Genomic DNA, 26,325 nt, shown 5'->3' on the forward strand with positions numbered 1-26,325 from the left:
AATGTTAGTAGTTTGAATACTACACATAGTGTAGCATTTCAAGTAATATAAACATTTATTGTAGTGCTTACATTAAAATACTCATCAATCAGCAGCATATTCCCATGTCCCAGCCTAGAGCAGCTTCCTGGAACACTGCAATGCCGATTCCAATAGCAAAGATGGCCGCTCCGCTACTTCCAGTTTGCATATTATGTCAGGCGTCACGTGTCTGACGCGTTTCGTCACTTCCGGACTTCTTCTGAAGGGATTCAAAATGCTCCCCAAAAAACCTTTTGCAGGAATGTGAGTTCTTGCTATGTGAAGATGTGATTGGGGCCTGACAGCTAAGTGTCTCTGTACACTCCCGCCTGTGTATAGTATGAAGATGGCCATACACTATGCAATCAGATTGTACAATTTCTTTTAGATTTACCAAAACTGTGGAATAGGAGGACAGACCTGGACAATCCATTCCATTTGTCCATCAAGTCAGACAGGCCCTTGCACTACATAGGTGATGGTAGATCTAAAGGAGATAGTACAGAAATCAGAATGTACAGAAGGTGGGTGGAAATAAGAGGTGGTATAGTAAACAGGGATGTGGGGTCCAGAGTGATGGACACGCCTTATTCTGTGGACATCTTTAGCAGTGCATGATGGGATATGACCTACAGGAAGCGATGCAAGCAGGAAGCATTTTTTTTTAAAACTAAAACAGGAAGGTGAAAACTGAAAGCTTCCATGGATGAGGTAAGTGAGAGATACGCCCACTGGAATGGCTGGGGCAGAAAGGACATTGGAAAAGAATTCTATTTATTACAAAAAGTGAAATTCTGCTCGAAAAAGGTGAATTTACCCTTTAGGATTCCTCCGTGTATGGCTGCCTTTAGGATATTCTCAGGACCAGGGGTGGACTGACCATTGGGGAACTTGGGCACTGCCCGAGGACCCGGGGTCAGTAGGGGTCCCCATGAGATGTCCCTGGTACCTTTTATAGGCTTTTTTGAGTGTGGGCGAGGACACAGGGGCCCCATGATCCCCTATTGCCCGGGGGCCCCATGAGTTGTCAGTCCACCCCTGCTTAGGACTGTTGTACTTGATGCCGTTTTCTTCTATCTATTCCTACAGGCTTCAGGAAATGGAAATTTTGTACAAAAAGGAGAAGGAAGAAGCGGATCTCCTCCTGGAGCAGCAGAGACTGGTAAGAGCCGCATTGCTGAATTTCCTCACTATCGCCCCCTGTTCTCACTGGCACTTTTCCCTCACACCATGTAGTATGACCACACTTCTTAGCCTACACATTGGATCTCAACTTATCAGCTGCTCAGTTAGGCTTTTCCACATTTTATCTACTATATATTTCTACTTTGTACCATCCATTGATATGCAGCTTCTAAATCTTTGCCATAACCTCTGTGAGCTTTTTCCACATGCAGTCTAGATACATTATAAAGAGGAGTTTTTGCATGAACGGGACCTTTTCCAACAGAACTAGAAGTTGACCCCTAATTTATGATCCCATTTGTATTCTCTGTTTCTTTCACAAACACAAAACAGAACTTTATTTGTGCCAGGTAGTGGTGGGCGATGACTCCAGCATCCAGTACATCAGATTTCAGCAGTTTGTAGCAATCTATCTCACGAAAGCTGATTTTGGACCAGAGGCTCTGAGTTTTGACACTTTGCCTTCTGCATTTGTCGAATAAAGAGACAGTATCATCCAGTGAAGATGTAGGCTTTTCCAGTTTTTTAGCAACTACGAGTCACACCAAGTCTTCCCAGTATGGATGCCAAATTGCAGGAAGGGGTGGTCAAAGCATTGTCATGCAAGTTGTTAAAGTGAATCTATGGGCAAAATAAACTCCTCTATTGCAGTTTGTCCATGGCATTAACACAGCAGTCGTTTTCTGTTTTTCTGTGTCCATCCTGTAACATAGATATATTACCTGTTGATCCTGCCACAAGAGCTGGTATTTGTCCTTCCTTTAACAGGGTGACAACACTGTTTGCTTTGCAGTGAAATTGCACAGCAGCGTTGTCACCCTGGACAGGGTAGTCTTCAGTAGACATGAATTTTAATCCCTTTACGCCGGCCGCACACAAATGTTTGGCCTCCCGGCGTCTGGGCCTAGACGCTGAGCGGCCGCACATTTCCGTTCAGGTAAGAAAAAACATATGTGCTGAGAGTGCGTGCCCTGCGCGCTCCCAGCACACATGTCCGGTACTCACGGAAAGGTCCCGGTCTGCTCTTTCGATCAGGACGTTTCCCGATCATGTGACCGCCGTGGTGACACGTCACGGCGGTCACATGATTCCTAAACCACGCCCTGCCTCCCGGGGTCTGAAACTCTTAAAGGGCCGGGAGACGCCAGCAGGAAGGGGTTAAACTGACTTTGAGCAAGTAGCAAATACGTTAAAGTAGAGAAGAGAGACGGCAGCGCCACTCTATGTGTAGACGGTTAAAATTAGGAAGATTTAATAGTAAATTTGCACTCACATGTGGTGACATTATCCCTGCGAGCCTCCGCTACTCCTCGAGCCCTGGACACCACCGGCGCAACGGGAAAACGCCCAGAACATGGCCAAAGGACCTGATGCTCCCACTGGACCTCCATCACTTGACCTGCCTACCTGTTACCTATCTATGTGAGTTACCATTAACCACTTGCCTACCGGGGACTTCTATCCCCTTCCTGCCCAGGCCAATTTTCAGCTTTCAGTTCTGTCGCACTTTGAATGACATTTGCGCGGTCATGCAACACTGAACACATATGAAATTGGTATAATTTTTTTCACACAAATAGAGCTTCCTTTTGGTTTTATTTAATCGCTGCTGGGTGTTTTATTTTTTTGCGCTATAAACAAGAAAAGAGCAAAAAAAAAAATGCAGCCTCATCAATGCACATCAATGAAGAAGAAAAATTACCTGTTTGCAAAATTTTATAATAGAAACAAAGAAAACCTTTTTTTGTTTTCAAAGTTTTTGCTCTTTTTTTGTTTGATAAATGATAAAAATTTCATATGGGTACAGTGTTGCATGACTGCGCAATTGTCATTCAAAGTGCAACAGCACTGAAAGCTGAAAATTGGCCTGTGCACGTAGGGGGTAAAAGTGCCTGGGAGGCAAGAGGTTAAATCCGCCTGATTGTAACCGTCTACACTTAGGGCTCGTTCACACTTGGCTGTTTTACCAACGCTTGCCAAACGCCCCTATAGCGTTTGGCAAGCGTTGGTCCGGCATTTGTGGAGCGTTTTTTAATGCTCCGCAAACGCCGCATGCGCGGTTTAGTGGCGGTTGCTAGGCGTTTGCCGAGCGTTAATAACGCCCCACTAACGCCCCACTAACGCCTATAATACAGTTTGAGTGGTGTTACCGCTCCGCAAACGCCCCGCAACCGCACCGCAAACGCCGGCCGGGCGTTTGCGGAGCGGCACCATAGACGAGAATAGGAGGCTTCAAAGCCTCCTGACTCGACCAGAGGCGTCTGTTTTGCCGCGACGCAACGCAAACGCTCCCGTTAGAACAGCACCATGTGCTGTAATGTGCAGAATTGGCAGAGGCGTTTGGGAAGCAGTAAAAACACTTCCCAAACGCCTCTCTGCCGCCTGCACACAAGGCTAGTGTGAACGTAGCCTAAGAGTGGCGCTGCCGTCTCTCTGCTCTACCTGCATTAGGAGTATCTACAAACTCTTAGAGCCGTCTGCCTCCTCGGACAAGTCCATACTTCTACAAGCCCCCCACTACAGATGGACTTGGACACCACCTCCACATGGACCTTCTATTAACCCCCATTGCTGACGGTCCATCCTCAAACGCACGCAGGGTAGATGCGTCTTAGCGCTCCCTCCCCCACTCACCAGTAAATACATTAAAGCCTGACTAGACTCCACCTAAGGCTCAGTTCACACTAGTGAGACTTTAGACACATAAAGTCACATGACAAGTCGCAACCCATTTTTTTCAATGGCACCCATTCCAATCTATGCGAATTTCATCACAGTGTCTTTTAAAAAAGGTTCCTTGACTACTTTGATGCGACTTTCTTGCGCCTAGGGTGCCATAAAGTGTAAAAGTTGCATAAAAATCACACTCCAAAGTCGCACTGGAAATTTGCAGTCGCACTCGTGTGAACCGAGCCTAGCACTTTAAACAGAAGCAGTTTTTTTCTTATGGAAAGACAGCTTATCACAGATAAATAAAAGCTGATGATTGTGGACACGCCCACCAGTGGTATATGATTGGTCCCAGTCCCTCTAACTGCCTATGCTTGAGAGCTTGACCTTTTCAAAGATTTGGAGAAGTAATAAAACTGCTGGCAGGAGCAACAGGTAATAAAACTGTTAAAGCGGAACTCCAGCCTTACCTTTTTTTCTTCACGCTTGTAGCAAGTCCTCTCTTTTGTTTAAATTAGGAACTCTCAATTCCGTGCAAACCTGTATAACCTGTAAAATTCTGCAGCAACTATCTTGAGCTTACCTTCATTTCCTATCTGAACAACTTCAATCATGCATCATTCTCCTCTCCTGGCCTGTACTGTCCTTGCCCATCTGTCACAGCTATTGGCTTTCTCTGCCGTCAGTCATTTTGTTCCCGAGTATCATATGGAAGAACACATCCCTTGAATCCCTTTAGAAGTGCATGCTCACATTGATCATCAGATTTCACAGCTAAAGTCTTCAACACCCAATGGCTGGGAGCTGTAGGGATGTTTAACCACTTCCCATCCGGCCCATGTACATAAACAGCAGGACGGGAGCAGTGCAGGAGCGGGTGGCCGTTTATAAACGCCCTCCCGCTTCCCTGCCTGTGCGCGCTCCCAGGGAGCGTGGCACCGCAATCTGGTGCCCGCTGTGTCCAGAGGACACAACGGAACACCGATCCCTGTATGGGACCTCTGTGTGAGGTCCCAATCATGTGATCACTGATTGCCCAATCAGTGATCACATGAATAGTAGTAAGCAAGATGTCACTTGTCACACTGCGCAGGAGCAAGATCGCTCCTTCTTCACACTGCGCAGGAGCAAGATCGCTCCTTCTTCACACTGCGCAGGAGCAAGATCGCTCCTTCTTCACACTGCGCAGGAGCGTGATCGCTCCTTCTTCACACTGCGCAGGAGCGAGATCGCTCCTTCTTCACACTGCGCAGGAGCGAGATCGCTCCTTCTTCACACTGCGCAGGAGCGAGATCGCTCCTTCTTCACACTGCGCAGGAGCGAGATCGCTCCTTCTTCACACTGCGCAGGAGCGAGATCGCTCCTTCTTCACACTGCGCAGGAGCGAGATCGCTCCTTCTTCACACTGCGCAGGAGCGTGATCGCTCTTTCTTCACACTGCGCAGGAGCGTGATCGCTCCTTCTTCACACTGCGCAGGAGCGTGATCGCTCCTTCTTCACACTGCGCAGGAGCGTGATCGCTCCTTCTTCACACTGCGCAGGAGCGTGATCGCTCCTTCTTCACACTGCGCAGGAGCGTGATCGCTCCTTCTTCACACTGCGCAGGAGCGTGATCGCTCCTTCTTCACACTGCGCAGGAGCGTGATCGCTCCTTCTTCACACTGCGCAGGAGCGTGATCGCTCCTTCTTCACACTGCGCAGGAGCGTGATCGCTCCTTCTTCACACTGCGCAGGAGCGTGATCGCTCCTTCTTCACACTGCGCAGGAGCGTGATCGCTCCTTCTTCACACTGCGCAGGAGCGTGATCGCTCCTTCTTCACACTGCGCAGGAGCGTGATCGCTCCTTCACACTGCGCAGGAGCGTGATCGCTCCTTCTTCACACTGCGCAGGAGCGTGATCGCTCCTTGTTCACACTGCGCAGGAGCGTGATCGCTCCTTCTTCACACTGCGCAGGAGCGTGATCGCTCCTTCTTCACACTGCGCAGGAGCGAGATCGCCCCTTCTTCTTCACAATGCGCATGAGCGAGATCGCCCCTTCTTCTTCACAATGCGCATGAGCGAGATCGCCCCTTCTTCTTCACACTGCGCAGGAGCGAGATCGCCCCTTCTTCTTCACAATGCGCATGAGCGAGATCGCCCCTTCTTCTTCACACTGCGCATGAGCGAGATCGCCCCTTCTTCTTCACACTGCGCAGGAGCGAGATCGCCCCTTCTTCTTCACACTGCGCAGGAGCGAGATCGCCCCTTCTTCTTCACACTGCGCAGGAGCGAGATCGCCCCTTCTTCTTCACACTGCGCAGGAGCGAGATCGCCCCTTCTTCTTCACACTGCGCAGGAGCGAGATCGCCTCTTCTTCTTCACACTGCGCAGGAGCGAGATCGCCTCTTCTTCTTCACACTGCGCAGGTGCGAGATCGCCTCTTCTTCTTCACACTGCGCAGGTGCGAGATCGCCTCTTCTTCTTCACACTGCGCAGGTGCGAGATCGCCTCTTCTTCTTCACACTGCGCAGGAGCGTGATCGCTCCTTCTTCACACTGCGCAGGAGCGAGATCGCCCCTTCTTCTTCACAATGCGCATGAGCGAGATCGCCCCTTCTTCTTCACACTGCGCAGGAGCGAGATCGCCCCTTCTTCTTCACACTGCTCAGGTGCGAGATCGCCTCTTCTTCTTCACACTGCGCAGGTGCGAGATCGCCCCTTCTTCTTCACACTGCGCAGGTGCGAGATCGCCCCTTCTTCTTCACACTGCGCAGGTGCGAGATCGCCCCTTCTTCTTCACACTGCGCAGGTGCGAGATCGCCCCTTCTTCTTCACACTGCGCAGGTGCGAGATTGCCCCTTCTTCTTCACACTGCGCAGGTGCGAGATCGCCCCTTCTTCTTCACATTGCGCAGGTGCGAGATCGCCCCTTCTTCTTCACACTGCGCAGGTGCGAGATCGCCCCTTCTTCTTCACACTGCGCAGGTGCGAGATCGCCCCTTCTTCTTCACACTGCGCAGGTGCGAGATCGCCCCTTCTTCTTCACACTGCGCAGGAGCGAGATCGCCTCTTCTTCTTCACACTGCGCAGGAGCGAGATCGCCTCTTCTTCTTCACACTGCGCAGGAGCGAGATCGCCTCTTCTTCTTCACACTGCGCAGGTGCGAGATCGCCTCTTCTTCTTCACACTGCGCAGGAGCGTGATCGCTCCTTCTTCACACTGCGCAGGAGCGAGATCGCCCCTTCTTCTTCACAATGCGCATGAGCGAGATCGCCCCTTCTTCTTCACACTGCGCAGGAGCGAGATCGCCCCTTCTTCTTCACACTGCGCAGGAGCGAGATCGCCCCTTCTTCTTCACACTGCGCAGGAGCGAGATCGCCCCTTCTTCTTCACACTGCTCAGGTGCGAGATCGCCTCTTCTTCTTCACACTGCGCAGGTGCGAGATCGCCCCTTCTTCTTCACACTGCGCAGGTGCGAGATCGCCCCTTCTTCTTCACACTGCGCAGGTGCGAGATCGCCCATTCTTCTTCACACTGCGCAGGTGCGAGATCGCCCCTTCTTCTTCACACTGCGCAGGTGCGAGATCGCCCCTTCTTCTTCACACTGCGCAGGTGCGAGATCGCCCCTTCTTCTTCACACTGCGCAGGTGCGAGATCGCCCCTTCTTCTTCACACTGCGCAGGTGCGAGATCGCCCCTTCTTCTTCACACTGCGCAGGTGCGAGATCGCCCCTTCTTCTTCACACTGCGCAGGTGCGAGATCGCGTCTTCTTCACACTGCGCAGGTGCGAGATCGCTCCTTCTTCACACTGCGCAGGTGCGAGATCGCTCCTTCTTCACACTGCAGGAGCGAGATCGCTCCTTCTTCACACTGCGCAGGTGCGAGATCGCCCCTTCTTCTTCACACTGCGCAGGAGCGTGATCGCTCCTTCTTCACACTGCGCAGGAGCGTGATCGCTCCTTCTTCACACTGCGCAGGAGCGTGATCGCTCCTTCTTCACACTGCGCAGGAGCGAGATCGCCCCTTCTTCTTCACAATGCGCATGAGCGAGATCGCCCCTTCTTCTTCACAATGCGCATGAGCGAGATCGCCCCTTCTTCTTCACACTGCGCAGGAGCGAGATCGCCCCTTCTTCTTCACAATGCGCATGAGCGAGATCGCCCCTTCTTCTTCACACTGCGCAGGAGCGAGATCGCCCCTTCTTCTTCACACTGCGCAGGAGCGAGATCGCCCCTTCTTCTTCACACTGCGCAGGAGCGAGATCGCCCCTTCTTCTTCACACTGCGCAGGAGCGAGATCGCCCCTTCTTCTTCACACTGCGGAGGAGCGAGATCGCCCCTTCTTCTTCACACTGCGCAGGAGCGAGATCGCCTCTTCTTCTTCACACTGCGCAGGAGCGAGATCGCCTCTTCTTCTTCACACTGCGCAGGAGCGAGATCGCCTCTTCTTCTTCACACTGCGCAGGTGCGAGATCGCCTCTTCTTCTTCACACTGCGCAGGTGCGAGATCGCCTCTTCTTCTTCACACTGCGCAGGTGCGAGATCGCCTCTTCTTCTTCACACTGCGCAGGAGCGTGATCGCTCCTTCTTCACACTGCGCAGGAGCGAGATCGCCCCTTCTTCTTCACAATGCGCATGAGCGAGATCGCCCCTTCTTCTTCACACTGCGCAGGAGCGAGATCGCCCCTTCTTCTTCACACTGCTCAGGTGCGAGATCGCCTCTTCTTCTTCACACTGCGCAGGTGCGAGATCGCCCCTTCTTCTTCACACTGCGCAGGTGCGAGATCGCCCCTTCTTCTTCACACTGCGCAGGTGCGAGATCGCCCCTTCTTCTTCACACTGCGCAGGTGCGAGATCGCCCCTTCTTCTTCACACTGCGCAGGTGCGAGATCGCCCCTTCTTCTTCACACTGCGCAGGTGCGAGATTGCCCCTTCTTCTTCACACTGCGCAGGTGCGAGATCGCCCCTTCTTCTTCACATTGCGCAGGTGCGAGATCGCCCCTTCTTCTTCACACTGCGCAGGTGCGAGATCGCCCCTTCTTTTTCACACTGCGCAGGTGCGAGATCGCCCCTTCTTCTTCACACTGCGCAGGTGCGAGATCGCCCCTTCTTCTTCACACTGCGCAGGAGCGAGATCGCCTCTTCTTCTTCACACTGCGCAGGAGCGAGATCGCCTCTTCTTCTTCACACTGCGCAGGAGCGAGATCGCCTCTTCTTCTTCACACTGCGCAGGTGCGAGATCGCCTCTTCTTCTTCACACTGCGCAGGAGCGTGATCGCTCCTTCTTCACACTGCGCAGGAGCGAGATCGCCCCTTCTTCTTCACAATGCGCATGAGCGAGATCGCCCCTTCTTCTTCACACTGCGCAGGAGCGAGATCGCCCCTTCTTCTTCACACTGCGCAGGAGCGAGATCGCCCCTTCTTCTTCACACTGCGCAGGAGCGAGATCGCCCCTTCTTCTTCACACTGCTCAGGTGCGAGATCGCCTCTTCTTCTTCACACTGCGCAGGTGCGAGATCGCCCCTTCTTCTTCACACTGCGCAGGTGCGAGATCGCCCCTTCTTCTTCACACTGCGCAGGTGCGAGATCGCCCATTCTTCTTCACACTGCGCAGGTGCGAGATCGCCCCTTCTTCTTCACACTGCGCAGGTGCGAGATCGCCCCTTCTTCTTCACACTGCGCAGGTGCGAGATCGCCCCTTCTTCTTCACACTGCGCAGGTGCGAGATCGCCCCTTCTTCTTCACACTGCGCAGGTGCGAGATCGCCCCTTCTTCTTCACACTGCGCAGGTGCGAGATCGCCCCTTCTTCTTCACACTGCGCAGGTGCGAGATCGCCCCTTCTTCTTCACACTGCGCAGGTGCGAGATCGCGTCTTCTTCACACTGCGCAGGTGCGAGATCGCTCCTTCTTCACACTGCGCAGGTGCGAGATCGCTCCTTCTTCACACTGCAGGAGCGAGATCGCTCCTTCTTCACACTGCAGGAGCGAGATCGCACCTTCTTCATACTGCGCAGGTGCAAGATCGCTCCTTCTTCATACTGCGCAGGAGCAAAAACAGGAAGAGCATGCTGGGTAGCCAGGTGCACAATTTCCCGGAAGAATGTCTGAGCGGGCTTCAGGTGCCCACACTTACGATGACAGCGTTCACAATATGAGGGTGCAGTAAGTACGTTTATTTTTTATAAGGAAAGCAAAGGATTACAAGTACAGGTGATCTCAGCATTGCCTAAGCTGCCACTCTCACAGGGGTGCCTTTTGGAAAAAAAAAAAATATTAAACGGCTGGAATTCCGCTTTAACAAGGGCACTCAGAAAAACAAAAAAACAGTTGTACTAATGCTATGGACAGACCGAATCATTTATGTCATTGTTTATTTTGTTCATAGTTGCACTTACATTTTGCATGGAGATTATTGGAACACGGACCAAAAAGAAACCTAACTAGAGATCAAGTTAACCCAATTTGACCAGCAACATCATAATATAAATGAGCTTGTATACTAGGAAGCTTTTAAAATCGTTTACAAATGTAAAAATTTCAGGAGAATTTTAGGCCTTAAAATATCATACGCTAATTTCCACTTCCCTCCGAAATCCAATACAAGAATACCGCCAACTGCCACTTTAATGACTTCTTTTTGGCCAGATAAACAGATGATGTGAATGTATTAGTATAGATTTTGCATAATATAACGGTTTCATATCAGTTAAAAGTTCTTTTGTAAACAAAGTCCAGTTGTGTGTTTTTATATGGTACCTCGCTACTGTCGTTAGAGGTTGGGTGTGGGGGAGGGGGGTCAGACAGTTCCTATTTTAATATTTTCATGTTATCAGGCACCAACCTATGAGCAGAGGATTGTTCTTGTCCACACAACCTCAGATGTTCTCTTGAATCTTCCATTTGAATGTTTTAGAATAAAAAGAAGAATCTACTTGGTTGCTGTGGGCAGAAAGCAATGTTTTCCCAGAGACTCTGTTATTTGCTTAAACACCTAAAAATAATAGGCAGACATCTTACCGTAAAAGATCAGCACTAAATGTGCTCCAGAAATTCTGCAAATCCTTTTGTCAGCACTGGTACACAAAATTCTGCATCCCCGGTATCCCTCAGGTATTACATTAGTCCTTGCCCCAATCGGATACTTTTTATTTTATAAGGCTGTAACAAAATCACGTAGGGGGCGGAAAAAATGTTCCCGTCTGCTACAGAGACTCAGAAAAGCTGATTTAGTATCTCCTCGCATGCATCTTGCTGCAGCATTATTACATTGGAGCAAACGTTCTAAAATGAACTGAGCATAGGGAGGCCGGGGATGCAAAATGTCACCTTTCACCCACTGGCAGTTCTGTCCTGCACACAAACCTCAGACTCTAGTTCTTGTCCATATTTGTATTGTAGAAGGCGATAGTGTCCCCTTAGAGCCAGTACATGTGTAATTGGAATGCATGGAGTGCACCGCTTGTGTTTTTTTCTATACTACAGGACCTGAGAAGCTTTTTTTTTTTATTAATGTTTCTTAAAGGAAATCTGTCATAGACGGAACAATCATCGCTGATCTCTATTTCTGAGGATACTTGTGGCCTGTCTGTTTCGCTGATCCTCTTGCTAGAGCAGTGGTTCTCAACCTTCCTTATGCCACGACCCTTTAATACAGTTCCTCATGTTGTGGTGACCCCCAACCATAAAATTATTTACCCAGTAATTATAATTCATGAAGTGTCGTTTTACCTCCAATACTGCTGCTTTCAACACAGTAGCTGCTTTGAACGCAGTAGCTGCTTGGAACGCAGTAGCTGCTTGGAACGCAGTAGCTGCTTGGAACGCAGTAGCTGCTTGGAACGCAGTAGCTGCTTGGAACGCAGTAGCTGCTTGGAACGCAGTAGCTGCTTGGAACGCAGTAGCTGCTTGGAACGCAGTAGCTGCTTGGAACGCAGTAGCTGCTTGGAACGCAGTAGCTGCTTGGAACGCAGTAGCTGCTTGGAACGCAGTAGCTGCTTCGAACAGAGTAGCTGCTTTAAACACAGTAGCTGCTCTTTACACATCGGAAATATGTGTTTTCCGATGGTTTTAGGCGACCCCTGTGAAAGGGTCGTTCGACCCCCAGGTTGAGAACCACTGTGCTAGAGGGTCACTATGACAGCCAGACCTTTAACATTTTTTTGGAAGGAAGTCAGCATGACAGCCTCTGTATTTCTCTCTTGACAGGTGTACTTTAAGACATGGAGGGCAGTTGAGCAGAATCTGTGGGTGCCTTCGTCCTGCACACCTTAGGCAACTAGGAACAGGCCTCCTACTATTCCGCAAGGCCAATGGAAAGCATGGGGGGGGGGGGGTAATCTGTAAAATAATGACGAGTGTTGGCTTTGTATTTTGGAAATCACCGTTATTTGGTTTTTACTTCCTCCATTATTATAGAATGCCTCCAATGTTTTGCCAAGTGAACGTTGGGAGTTCCTACCTTGTGATATCATGGGATTCCTTTGTAAATCCGTTGCTCAATTGATTTTTAAAACATATAAAATAGTTGCTTTAGCCATTTTATTTGAGGGCTGATCCCACTGTAATGAGAACGTGGCCTGGTGGTTAAGTAGCAATGGGCCTTCCCTAGTGAATGGATCCTTTAACTGTGAGTAAATAGATCGGCTGCCTCGGTGTGCAGAGGATGATTCCACTTCATGATCTGTGTCAGAAATGCTGTGCTCCAGTCCTCCGGGTAGATTAACCCATATCTCTACAGACTTGAGTTATCTTTGTGTGGCGCTCAGCACTGATCTGCAGCGATGTGCATGCGTTCTCTCCTGTCGCTGCATGCGGTCTGGACTTTTCTGTCTCGCTTTACAGATGGATGACTGGCTGTGCACTGTACCTGCTTTTCTCTTCTAGTCACATACAAAACCACAAACTCACTCATCTGAGATAACACAAATATCTGTTGGGTACAAATGACGATGACTATATTTTACAGTCAGTGAATATGTTCAGAGTTCTCCCTCGAGGCTCCCGGGTGGTGTTATCACTCAGCTGCAGGTTCCTACTGCTTCCAGCTCAGTTGTTTTGTGGATAGACTCACCTAATCAATGTAGGCAGGTCGACTATCAATGTCCAGCTATTGGTATGCTTGGAAAATGCCCTAAAGCAAAATATACAAATGAAAACACTGGACAGGGGATAACTAAGCTAAATGAGGGGTGGTATTTGCCCCCTGGAACAGTAGTAGAAAATCTGGCCATACATAGCTTGAATTTCAGCCGATTCCTGCCGGGTCAGTCAAAATTCAAGCCTGTTGGTACCACCTGACTCCACTAAGGTCATGTTGGGTGGAAAATTATAAGGGGAACAGTGAATACATTCAGTCAGATGCTGTCCCTGTTCAGGTATTCAGACAGCTGCGTGTGCTGTGGCTGCCTGAATACAGTAGCTGTCAAGGAAAATTCCTCCGTCTACACTGCTTAAGCAAGCCATACATCATACAATTTTCTTTCCTGCAACCAGGGGCTGCAGGAAAGTAAATTGCTTGATTCCCCCATCAGCACAGTCAATGTTGATGAGGAAATCCCTCCTGCAGGTCTATTATGTTTTTCCGGCATGGCGCCTTCTCTGCCATCTGAACACAATGATCACTGCTTGCAGCTGCCAGCCGTAATCTATAAGAAAAACAAAAATTGACAGGCTGATAGTGCTGAAGTTGATCAGTGGATCGACCTCAGTACAACCAGCCCGCCCATATATGAATTGAATCTTCGCCAGTCTCTGCTGAACCAGCCGTGATTTGATCCATCTATGACCAGGTTTAGTGTGGATGAGGGAATCCATTAATTCTCCCATTCAGCCCTTGGCTTGCTTAAAGGATAAGTTCATCTTCCCAACAGGAATCCTGATAAGGAGTCCAAAGCTCTGTATACATGTATCAGAATTCGGCTGGTTCAGTGTGTGTACCCCTTTCTGTTCAACAGAAGCCAGTCTAAGGACTGCTCCTGCGGGAAATCCAGCATTCGATCAGCTGCTGTAGCCAATGGCTGTATCACTGATCGGTGTATTCTGACAGCAGGGGGAGTTCCCGCTACCAGAATACGCAGCGCTGGAGATCCCTGCATCTACACCACTTGCATGGATGTGGGGATCCGTGAGTTTTTTTATTCGGTCAACCCACAGGTTGAACAAAAATATCTCTGTATGTATACCAAGCTTTTACCCTTCCATATTTTATCTGATTATGAAATGTTTTAGCTTGAGGCACACTTGTATTGCAAACATTGGCCACAACAGCAATAGAGTTTACTGCAGTTTTATTTAGGGGAAAGAGAATTTTATAACAAAAAAAAAAAAAATTATATATAGATATATATATACAGTGGTGATCGAAAGTTTGGGCACCCCAGCTAAAAATTTGTATTAATGTGCATAAAGAAGCCAAGGAAAGATGGAAAAATCTCCAAAAGGCATCAAATTACAGATTAGACATTCTTATAATATGTCAACAAAAGTTAGATTTTATTTCCATCATTTACACTTTCAAAATAACAGAAAACAAAAAAATGGCGTCTGCAAAAGTTTGGGCACCCTGCAGAGTTAATATCTTGTACTGCCCCCTTTGGCGAGTATCACAGCTTGTAAACGCTTTTTGTAGCCAGCCAAGAGTCTTTCAATTCTTGTTTGAGGTATCTTTGCCCATTCTTCCTTACAAAAGTCTTCCAGTTCTTTGAGATTTCTGGGCTGTCTGTCACGCACTGCTCTTTTAAGGTCTATAATGATGGAAATAAAATCTAACTTTTGCAGACGCCATTTTTTTGTTTTTTGTTATTTTGAAAGTGTAAATGATGGAAATAAAATCTAACTTTTGTTGACATATTATAAGAATGTCTAATCTGTAATTTGATGCCTTTTGGAGATTTTTCCATCTTTCCTTGGCTTCTTTATGCACATTAATACAAATTTTTAGCAGGGGTGCCCAAACTTTCGATCCCCACTGTGTGTATATGTATGTATATATATAATGTGAACCTGTGCTTTGCCCTAAAATAGGTTGATTTTGATGCCCTTACTCCACCTCTCCATTCAACTACTGGGAGAGAAGGAAGACCCGTATAAGTCTCTGTAGTCATGCCTTACTCGGGTCTGGAAACTGTCCCCACCCCATATTATAGCACTGGGCCAATAACCAAACACTGATTTTGTCAGTGATCACCATACTTGAAAGTATCAGGAATTTTCCTTGATCCAGGTGGTTGAACAGAGCATTATGGGGTGGGTGGGGTGTCAAGGAAAAGGTCATTATGTGCTGCTGGGAAAGGGGTACAGTACAGTGGAGGGTCTGGCAAAATCTAATGCTATACTTACTCCCACCCCCATTCTAAACCTATTCTATCTAACCCTGTATGGAAAACATGTGCATACCTACCTATTCTGAAGCCGCTCCAGCTTGGTCACATGATCTCTCCAGCGGCAGCTTCAGTGTAGAAGAAAGATTGCCAACAACAGCTGGGAATGATGTCACCCGTAGACTTATCATGGGGCATCCATTGTCAGCTGCCCCTCCTTTACACAGAAGCCGCCGCTGACAACTGATAAATTGACCAGACCGGAGCGGCTTCAAAATAGTTAAGTATACAGATTTTTTTTCTTTACAGGGTTAGATAGAATATTATAATTATTATTATACAGGATTTATATATTATTATTATTATTATACAGGATTTATGGCGCCAACAGTTTGCTTGGCACTTTACAATATAACGGGAGACAATACAGCAACAATACAGATCAATACAAGAGGGTTAGGAGGGCCCTGCTCCTGGGAGCTTACAATCTAAGAGGGAGGGGCCAGTGGTACAAAAGTTAATAACTGTGGGGGATGGACTGGTAGAAGGAATAGAAGTTTCCATTATTAGCTGAAGGCAGGATAGGCTTCCCTGAAGAGAGAGGTTTTCAGAGATCTCCTAAAAGTGGGCAGAGTATGCGATAGTCTGATAGATTGGGGTAGAGAGTTCCAGAGGATGGGGGAGGCTCTGGAGAAGTCCTGGAGATGAGCATGGGAGGAGGAGACAAGGGAGCTAGAGAGCAGGAGGTCGTGGGAGGAGCAGAGAGTACGGTTTGGGTGATATTTGGAGACAAGATTGGTGATGTAATTTTGGGGCAGAGTTATGAATGGCCTTTGTTATGTTATTGTTAATGTGTTGAATTTTATGCGTTGGGCAATGGGAAGCCAGTGGAGGGATTGGCAGAGAGGGATGGAGGACACTGAGTGGAAGCCAGTGGAGGGATTGGCAGGGAGGGATGGAGGACACTGAGTGGAGGCCAGTGGAGGGATTGGCAGGGAGGGATGGAGGACACTGAGTGGAGGCCAGTGGAGGGATTGGCAGAGAGGGATGGAAGACACTGAGTGGAGGCCAGTGGAGGGATTGGCAGAGAGGGATGGAGGGCACTTAGTGGAGGCCAGTGGAGGGATTGGCAGAGAGGGGTGGAGGACACTGAGTGGAAGCCAGTGGAGGAATTGGCAGAGAGGGATGGAGGACACTGAGTGGAGGCCAGTGGAGGGATTGGCAGAGAGGGATGGAGGACACTGAGTGGAAGCCAGTGGAGGGATTGGCAGAGAGGGATGGAGGACACTGAGTGGAGGGATTGGCAGAGAGGGGTGGCAGATACAGAACGGTTAGTAATGTGGATGAGTCTTGCAGCAGCATTCATGATTGACTGAAGAGGGGATAGCCTGCGATGAGGTTGGCCAATGAGGAGGGAGTTACAATAGTTAAGGTGTGAATAGATTTAGAATGGGGGTGGGGTAGTAGGTTTAGCCTTAGTTAGGTTTTGCCTGAACTTCCACTTTAAAGCAGAAATCCGTGGGAAAAATGCAGTGGGGCTGTGCTGGCACTGCATGCGTTAAATGCTCATTTTGTTCTATGGGAGAGGACACCAAAGATATACTCACCTGACCCCCCTGATCCTCCCCCCCACAGACAGGAACAGTCCACCGCTGGACCGTGGGGGAGTGCGGTTTTCCATAGGAAAGGCAGGTCAGGTGAGTATGAGCTTTGTCCTCACCCCTAGGAAAAATGAGCAGCTGATCCATGCAGTGGGGACATACGCCCACTGCATGATACAGAAAAAAAAAATAACTGGAGTTCTGCTTTAAAGAAAATCTGTATGTACCTCAGTTTACAAACGCCTCGGTTAATGTAATTTTCGGTTTACAAATGAAAATCCATTGAAAATAATGTCTCGGTTTACGAATATTTTTCACAATACGAACTAATTAATTGGTTTTCAATGCATTTACAAATTTTTTTTTACTCATGTCCCTGTACTGTACTTTGCCTTTAAATTGCACTTTTATAAAGAGTTTTGCACAGATTTTTACTTTTTTCTGACCTCCGGAACAGATTAATTGGTTTTCAATGCGCTTACAAATTTTTTTCGCAATATGAACGGATTAATTGGTTTTCAATGCATTTACGAATTAATTTTTAATCATTTCCCTGTACAGTATTTATACCTTTAAAGTGCAGTATATAAAGTGTTTTGAACACATAAAAGACTTTTATTTTACTTTTTTCTGACCTCCGGAACGGATTAATTGGTTTTCAGTGCATTCCTATGGGAAACCGCGTTACGAATTTTTCGCAATCCGAAAAGTAACGGAGAACAAATTCAGTTTGTAAACCAAGGTACACCTGTATTTGGTTTCCTTTAAATTGCAACATCTATCTTATGGTTTTTCAATCATAATAAACAATACACCGTGTAAACGGTTAGTTCCCCACATATGTCTGTATAGAATAAAAAGACTGCCAAGTCATGCCTGTTCTAGATACATACTTCCTAAAATAGACATTTTTATGTTGTCTCAGATAAAATGCACCCCCTAGATTAGATTTCTGTATATCTATACAACGTACAGTATAAAGTTCAAGCAGATGAGCTGTTTTCCTTCATATTGTGGTTTTTAACCCTCACAGTTACTATGTAGCGTTTTGCAGAAAGTTGATTTTTGATTTGCTTATCACATTATTTACTTTCTTGCTCTTCAATATTTTGATGATAGCATTTCATATGCAGATTTGTGAATGCTCCCTCTAATAGTCATCTACATATCAGGGAAGGTGATTAGCTTAGTAAACTTACCTTGTGAAAATGACGAGGTTGGGAGGTGCTATTTCTGACCTCCTGATGGAAATGCTAGACCTGGTTGTTATCCTGATACATTGCCAGCAATATATTCTGAGCTATAACATGAGATATAAGACGAGCGCAGATAATATGGTAGCCGCTAGCACAAAAGGCAAGGTAACAAACCCAAAATCAATTCAAATGTAAGTGCAGCACTAAAGAATAAGTGACAAATGCAGTCATAGAGTGCTTATGTGAATATTGACTCAAAATCAGACTCAAAACCAGTTTACTACAACAGATCAGGCAGGAATTGCAATTGGTTACATAGTTAGTCTGGCTGAAAAAAGACAAAAGTCCATCCAGTTCAACCATAGAAAAAAAAAAAGTTATAATCCTACACCCACAGTTGTTCCAGAGGAAGGCAAAAAAAAAACAGCAAAGCATGATCCAATTTGCTCCTGCTGGGAAAAAAATTCCTTCCTGATTCCCCGAGAGGCAATCGGATATTAAAAATAAATATAGTATTGCGCTCACAACCTTTCAATCTATATATCTAAACAAATAAAAATGTGTATTTGATATACATAGAAGACTGCATTTGTGAATCTATTGCAGTCCACTTCAATAAACAAAATTCATAAAGCAGTGAAAAAATACTAAAAAAATATAAAATAATAATGTAATATTGTATAATAATAATGTCCCACAGAAAAATTTGTGACTTTGTGCTGGAAAATCTTCAATATCTTTAAATAGGTGACTGCTTGTGCCTCCTCCCTCAAGTGAAGATGTGCGCTCACCTCATAAATAGCCTGCAATTAGGCTATTAAAGCTTGCGGTTCACCTCCTTTGGAACCTACTTGTTTGGGAACTCCTTTTTGTAAGATAACCATGAAATGCGACATATGCTGTGGAAAAATCCTCTCATAGGGTGCCACTCCACTGTCTTCCTGTATCCATGCGGTTCTCCATATATAAGAAAAATCCTGACATGGTGCTTTATCGTTTTAAAAGCTTTAATTTGTAGCTGACAGGTGGCACTCACATAAATACGTATAGTGGTAGTACAGCTATCTCAGACCTCCGCTGACTGTCGGAGCTGTGCGCTCGTGGTCCGATGACCGGACTGACTCCCTCCGAGTGACGTGAACAGTCCCTCCCCTACGCGTTACGCCACTGGTCACGTGGCTTCATCAGGGGGATTTGATTGAATCAAATCCCCCTGATGAAGCCACGTGACCAGTGGCGTAACGCGTAGGGGAGGGACTGTTCACGTCACTCGGAGGGAGTCAGTCCGGTCATCGGACCACGAGCGCACAGCTCCGACAGTCAGCGGAGGTCTGAGATAGCTGTACTACCACTATACGTATTTATGTGAGTGCCACCTGTCAGCTACAAATTAAAGCTTTTAAAACGATAAAGCACCATGTCAGGATTTTTCTTATATATGGAGAACCGCATGGATACAGGAAGACAGTGGAGTGGCACCCTATGAGAGGATTTTTCCACAGCATATGTCGCATTTCATGGTTATCTTACAAAAAGGAGTTCCCAAACAAGTAGGTTCCAAAGGAGGTGAACCGCAAGCTTTAATAGCCTAATTGCAGGCTATTTATGAGGTGAGCGCACATCTTCACTTGAGGGAGGAGGCACAAGCAGTCACCTATTTAAAGATATTGAAGATTTTCCAGCACAAAGTCACAAATTTTTCTGTGGGACATTATTATTATACAATATTACATTATTATTTTATATTTTTTTAGTATTTTTTCACTGCTTTATGAATTTTGTTTATTGAAGTGGACTGCAATAGATTCACAAATGCAGTCATCTATGTATATCAAATACACATTTTTATTTGTTTAGATATATAGATTGAAAGGTTGTGAGCGCAATACTATATTTATTTTTATTTCACGTTTTTTCACATTGGTAGTTATGTGCTAGAAGTTTGCGATCCAACAACAGGAATTTTTATTATTTGGCTCGCAAGATTCTTTTCAAATAATTGAGGCAATCGGATATTCCCTGGATCAGCTTTACCTATAAATGTTAGTATCCAGTTATATTTTGTGTATCCAAGAAAGAATCCAGGACTTTTTTGAATCAATCCACTGAGCTGGCCAGAACCAACTCATGAAGGAGTCTATTCCACATTTTCACAGCTCTTACTGTGAAGAAACCTTTCCGTGTTTGGACATTAAATTTCTTTTCCTCCAGACGTAAAGAGTGCCCCCTTGTCTAGAAGTGTTCATACAATAAAAACGTCTCAGATCATACAAAATCAAAGAATCATAAAAAAAACTCAAAATCTGAACATAAATAGTGAAGGCTCACCCCCTTACGTGCTGTTGTCACGCCGTCGTGGCCAGAGTTTGGAGCGGCAGCCATCTTGGTATGCTTTTATGCATTTAGCTCTTTGTGTTTGGAGATTACATTTCTTTTCCTCCAGACGAAAAGAGTGCCCCCTTGTCCGGAAGTGTTCATACAATAAAAACGTCTCAGATCATATAAAATCAAAGAATCATTAAAAAAACTCAAAATCTGAATACAAATAGTGAAGGCGTGCTGACGTCACGCCGTCGTGGCCGGAGTTCGGAGCGACGGCCATCTTGGTATGCTTTTATGCATTTAACTCTGCGTTTGGAGATTACATTTCTTTTCCTCCAGACATAAAGAGTGCCCCCTTGTCCAGAAGTATTCATACAATGAAAACGTCTCAGATCATATAAAGTCATAGAATCACAATAAAACTCTAAAAATCTGAACATAACTAGTGAAGGCTCACCCTCTTAAGTGCTGGCATCACGCCGTCGTGGCCGGAGTTTGGAGCGTCGGCCATCTTGATATGCTTTTATGCATTTAACTCTTTGCTGTATCCACGTGGATTACTTTTAACTATTTACAATAAATACTACGCTATATTGTAATACCTTCGGCTCCTATGGTGAGCTTCTCCCCCTAGGACAGGGGTAGGCAATCTGCGGCTCACTAGCTGTTGTGGAACTACATTTCCCATGAGACATTGCAAAATTGACAGTTACAGCTATGACTTGCAGACGAATGATGGAACTTGTAGTCCTGCAACAGCTGGAGAGCCGCAGGTTGCCTACCCCTGCCCTAGGAGGATCCTTTGCTGGTTTTGCATAGCCCTGACCCTGGAGAAGTCCGGTCCCTATTTATGGCTTCCTGAGCCCCCCCCCCCATAACGATCGGCATTAACGCGATTATAAAAGTAGCTTTCTGGTGAGCGCACATCCATAGAAGGTGGTGGTGGATTCGTATGTTGGATCATGAGCACTCTCGAGCATCCCAGCTGGTATTGCTGCACCTTGTAGTGCCACGGACTATATATAATCACTAATATTGCTAAAAAGCACTCACGTATCACTTGGCACTTCTGTGACCTGTAGTGCCACGGACTATTTATATTCACTATTTATGTTCAGATTTTTAGAGTTTTTTTATGATTCTATGATTTTATATGATCTGAGACGTTTATAGGAACACTTCTATTCCGCACTCTATGATTGCATTTGTCACTTATGCTTTAGCGCAGCACTTACATTTGAATATATGTCTTGTGAGGAGCGGAGAGTACGTTTTGGGTGGTATTTGGAGACCAGATCGGTGATGTAGTTTGGGGCAGTGTTATGAACAGCTTTATACCTCAGTGTTAGCGTTTTAAATTTTATCCGTTGGGTAATTGGAAGCCAGTGGAGGGATTGGCAGAGAGGGGTGGCAGATACGGAGCGGTTAGTAAGGTGGATGAGTCTGGCAGCGCACAAAAAAGCTCATGAATGCACCAAGCCTTCCGCCATGCGTCATAGTGCGAATGGGGCCTAAGACGCGAGGAGCTGTAGTTTCAGTGCCTCTGTTGTAAAATTTGAAGATTAATTTCTCCATAATCCCTTTAGATACAGAGGGGAGTTTTAGCTTGTTTTAAAGTGCTTTTACTGCACGTTTAGAAATTGTGAATACTTAAGCTGGTATAGTTGGGGCACGGGTGCACTTGAAGGTTTATAAACCATTAACAGACACTGTTAAGAATACTTTTGTTAATCACACAAAAAAGGTCCCCAACGGTCCTTGCTTTCCTATTGGTTGTCGTGTCACAGCAGTACTAGGGTAATTAATTTGAGCATTGTGGTAAACAACCGCGTATATTATTAGAATTTACTTTGGTTTTTTTTTTTTGGTTTTTTTTTTAAGGTTTGTAATTTGCTTTGAGCATCCTGCTTTAGTCTTCCCTTTGGTACAGTATATAGCAAATCATGGTTGATTGGTCTATAAAGTCTATTCATTGACAACAGAGGCATTTTATTCTAGTAACTTACTAAGCCAGGGGTGGGCAAACTGTGGCCCTCCAGCTGTTGTGGAACTACAAGTCACATCATGCCTCTGCGAGACGTGATGCAACTGTCAGCCTTTCAATGCCTCATGGGACATGTAGTTCCATGACAGCTGGAGGGCCGCAGTTGCCCACCACTGTACTAAGCCTATCCAGAGCCCAATGCCGCCCTCATGGCAAAGATGGGCAGTAGCGCTGTCGGTAGAACACGCTTGCAGTCAGCTCAGTGACAGTAAACCTGTTAAAATTGCGGACTCAGAGTCAATGAGTACAGTGGCAGGCAGTGACTCTGGACCAGGGGTGGACTGACAACTCATGGGGCCCCCGGGCAATAGGGGATCATGGGGCCCCTGTGTCCTTGCCCAGAGTATTGATCAGTGAATTGGGGGGCATAGTATTGATCAGTGAAGTACAGAGTATTGATCAGTGATTGGGGGGGGGGCATAGTATTGATCAGTGATGTACAGAGTATTGATTAGTGATGGGGGGGACCAGGGGCGGACTGACAACTCATGGGGCCCCCGGGCAATAGGGGATCATGGGGCCCCTGTGTCCTTGCCCAAACTCAAAAAAGCCTATGAAAAAGGTACCAGGGGCATCTCATGGGGCCCCCTACTGACCCCGGGCCCTCGGGCAGTGCCCGAGTTTCCAAATGGTCAGTCCGCCCTTGCTCTGAACCTACATGTTTAGCATGCTTTGCGTCACTGAAGAGGCTCAGCCGCTACACCTACCTTTGTGACACCAACAGAGGTCAGGTAGGGAGCCCTGTAACCACGAGCCTGGTTACAGAGTTGCACCGAGTACAGAGTGTTCGATTGGTAGTAAAATTGATGTCTTCAGGATTTGAAAACTATTAGATATTTATTGGCTTCCAATGACACCTCACGAACATATCTCGTTGACCCACATGGTGGACTGCCCTCTACACCAAAGGCTTATGTAACACCTTGTCCTTTCTCTTGAATACTTATCTCACCAAGCACTGCAACTGAGTTTAAGCACCAGCATCTGAAATCTGCATTTACTAACCACAGTTTACTGACCTTCTTCTTGGCTGTCTTTGCCTACTTGCATCTTGGCGTGGTGGGTTTGCTGTGCGAAGAGACTCAGGATGTGGCCTGTGTGCGTTGGGCATGGGTTGTTTCACCATCTCTAACTCTGTGCTCTTTTAACGAAGGCTGCCTATCTTCTCTTCCAACTTCTCACACGTGATAGGTGAGAACTGAAAGTTTAGTTCACCTTTTCAAAAACATCACCCCAACATTTTATTTTATTTTTCACATCCTGTTGTTGTTTCTTTAGTTTATTTCATGTCCTTTCTTTCTTTTTGCCATTTGTTGTTTTTTTGTTTTTTTTTTTAGTGTTTTCCATTTTTTCTGGTTTCTGTTGGGGCCATTTTGATTTTTTTTCTTTCTCAAGGACGCGGACTCGGACAGCGGGGACGACTCCGAGAAACGGTCATGCGAAGAGAGCTGGCGGCTGATCACATCCTTACGGGAGAAGCTTCCTCCCAGCAAAGTGCAAAGCATCGTTAAAAAGTGTGGCCTACCCAGTAGCGGAAAGAAACGGGAGCCAAATAAAATGTATCATATCCCACAGAGGCGGAGACTGAGCAAAGATTCTAAGTGGGTAACCATTTCTGACCTTAAAATCCAAGCCGTGAAGGAAATCTGTTATGAAGTTGCACTTAATGACTTTCAACATAGTCGACAAGAGATTGAAGCACTGGCCATAGTCAAAATGAAGGAACTCTGCTCCATGTATGGAAAAAAGGATCCAAATGAACGTGATTCTTGGAGGGCAGTGGCTCGGGATGTCTGGGACACAGTTGGAGTGGGAGATGAGAAGATTGAGGATGTAGTGCCTGTTGGAAAGGGTGCCTCGGATGTTGATGACCTGAAGGTTCATGTTGACAAACTGGAAGACATTTTGCAAGAAGTGAAGAACCAGAATAACATGAAGGATGAGGAGATAAAAGCACTACGAAACAAAATGTTAAAAATGGAGAAAGTTTTGCCCCTCATGGGTCCACAAGGTGAACGTAGACAGAGAGGTTCTAGTGCTGAGCGTGATAAAGGAACAGAAAGTGATATATGTAAAACTTTTGACCCCAACAATGAAGAAGTCTACCAGCAGACAGACAGTAGTGATGCCATGTTTCATAGAGGGCGGACACAATGGATGAGGCAGGAACAAATTAAGTTTAAAAACCTTCAGCAACAGGAAATCGCAAAGCAGCTCAGGCGCAACGGACCTCATCGCTTCATCCCTCCAGAGAACCGTAAACCACGGTTCCCCTTCAAAAGCAATCCCAGTCATCGAAGTTCCTGGAGTCCAGGGACACACATCATCATTACAGATGATAAAGTTATAGAAGTTAAAATCCCAAAGGAAGACGAAATTAAAGAACAAGATGAGGTAGAACCCGAGAAACAAATCTGGAGCCCTTTCAGTCACCTGCGCAACCAACATTTAGTGCAGCAGCAGTCCCGGGGACATGCCAACAACGACGACAACGATAACACCTCTGGCCGATGGAGAAGTAACTCCTTGAATGGCTATCAGAAGGGACTAAGGCGCCAAGCATCTGGATCGTCTGAGTCACTTCAGTCCTCTGAATCAAAGCAGACTGACTACCAGTATTTCCAGCAACAGCCACCCCAGGGGCATCCACAAAGGCAGCAAAACTGGGGGAACCATTATGTTGGTGGTAACGAAGGCAGCCATACCTCTTATAACAACAAGCAGGGTGACCGACCTCACTATCACAATCAGTTTGTCACCCCACCTCGCATGAGACGTCAGTACTCGGCTCCCAATCTCAAATCTGGTCGGGAAACCACAGTGTGAAAGCAATGGTTTCCTGCAATGACTCTAATGCAGTATCCAATGGACGGGGAGGATTCTACAGGCTGCACACTCCCTGTGACCATTGCCCTTCCTCCCCTTAAGCTGGCTGATCAACCATAACAGTGTTGGGTGCATTGGAGCTTCCAATTCTCAAGTTTTCTGTGTGTTTTTTTTGTTTTTTTAAAGCCCAGGATAGGGACAGAGCAAAGTGTGTCTAGATAGTCCTCCCGTAGACTAATGATCTTGGTGGAGGCATCTCCGTCCATGTTTTCAAGACACTCTACCTCTCCCGCCTTTACTTGCAGTATTAACCATGGCTTCATACTACCTACCCCTTGTGTAGAATAAAACTGACACATATTCCCTGTATTTGGTTAACAGGATGTTTGTAGTCTAGAGGAGTCTTTTACGTGCACTGACTTCTTTCTGTATCCACTTGATGTTGTGTTTTATTTTTGTTTTTAGTTTGTTTTTTTTTTAATACTGGTAAACCACTAGGATGCCTTAAAGTATTGTGACTGAGCACTCATTGTGAGAAAACGACATGACCAGAACTAACACCGACCCTAAGGGCTCATGTACACTGCAGCTGCTAAACTGACGTTCAGGAGCTGTTCAGCGTTTTTTTTAGCAGCCCCTGAACTCTTTCTAATGTTTTCCTATGTGTCCATGTACACTATGTTGTTTACAGCAGGGGTGGACTGACCATTTGGAAACTCGGGCACAGCCCGAGGGCCCGGGGTCAGTAGGGGGCCCCATGAGATGCCCCTGGTACCTTTTTCCATAGGCTTTTTTTGAGTATGGGCAAGGACACGGGCCCCATAATCCCCTATTGCCCGGGGGCCCCAGGAGTTGTCAGTCCGCCCCTAGTTTACAGTCATTTTTTCGAAAGCACCAAACTTGTGTTCAGGAGTAGATTTTATCAGCGTTTCAAATGCCAAACGCTTTTAAACACGGTTAACCGCGCTTATAAGCGTTTGCGTTTAGAAGTGTTTTTTAACTGTTGCTGTCCAGAACCTTTTTTCATCATCAGAAATGCATGCAAAGCGGTTTCCATGTATTCAAATGGACCCGTTACACCAGCGCAGTCAGTTCCAGGTTTCACGTGAAGGAAAAAAATGGTAGAACGTGCCGCGTTATGCTCATAATGGGATCCATAGTGAA

At 46.6% G+C, this 26,325-nt stretch overlaps 1 protein-coding gene across 1 annotated transcript in view; it reads left to right on the forward strand.

Annotated features, from left to right (window-relative positions):
- The window catches only part of KIF1B (kinesin family member 1B), a gene marked incomplete at its 5' end in the record, with an annotated part of 216,621 nt that overhangs the window by 91,523 nt on the left and 98,773 nt on the right, over positions 1-26,325 (forward strand). The window contains one exon of the mRNA XM_089659005.1: positions 1,111-1,183. Within this exon, the coding sequence (XP_089515131.1) occupies positions 1,111-1,183 (73 nt within the window). The remainder of the gene's footprint in view (positions 1-1,110; positions 1,184-26,325) is intronic.

This window comes from Staurois parvus, unplaced genomic scaffold (assembly GCF_062004578.1).
Source record: "Staurois parvus isolate SC_StPar_1 unplaced genomic scaffold, SC_StPar_1.0 ptg001122l, whole genome shotgun sequence".
Lineage (NCBI taxonomy): Eukaryota > Metazoa > Chordata > Amphibia > Anura > Ranidae > Staurois > Staurois parvus.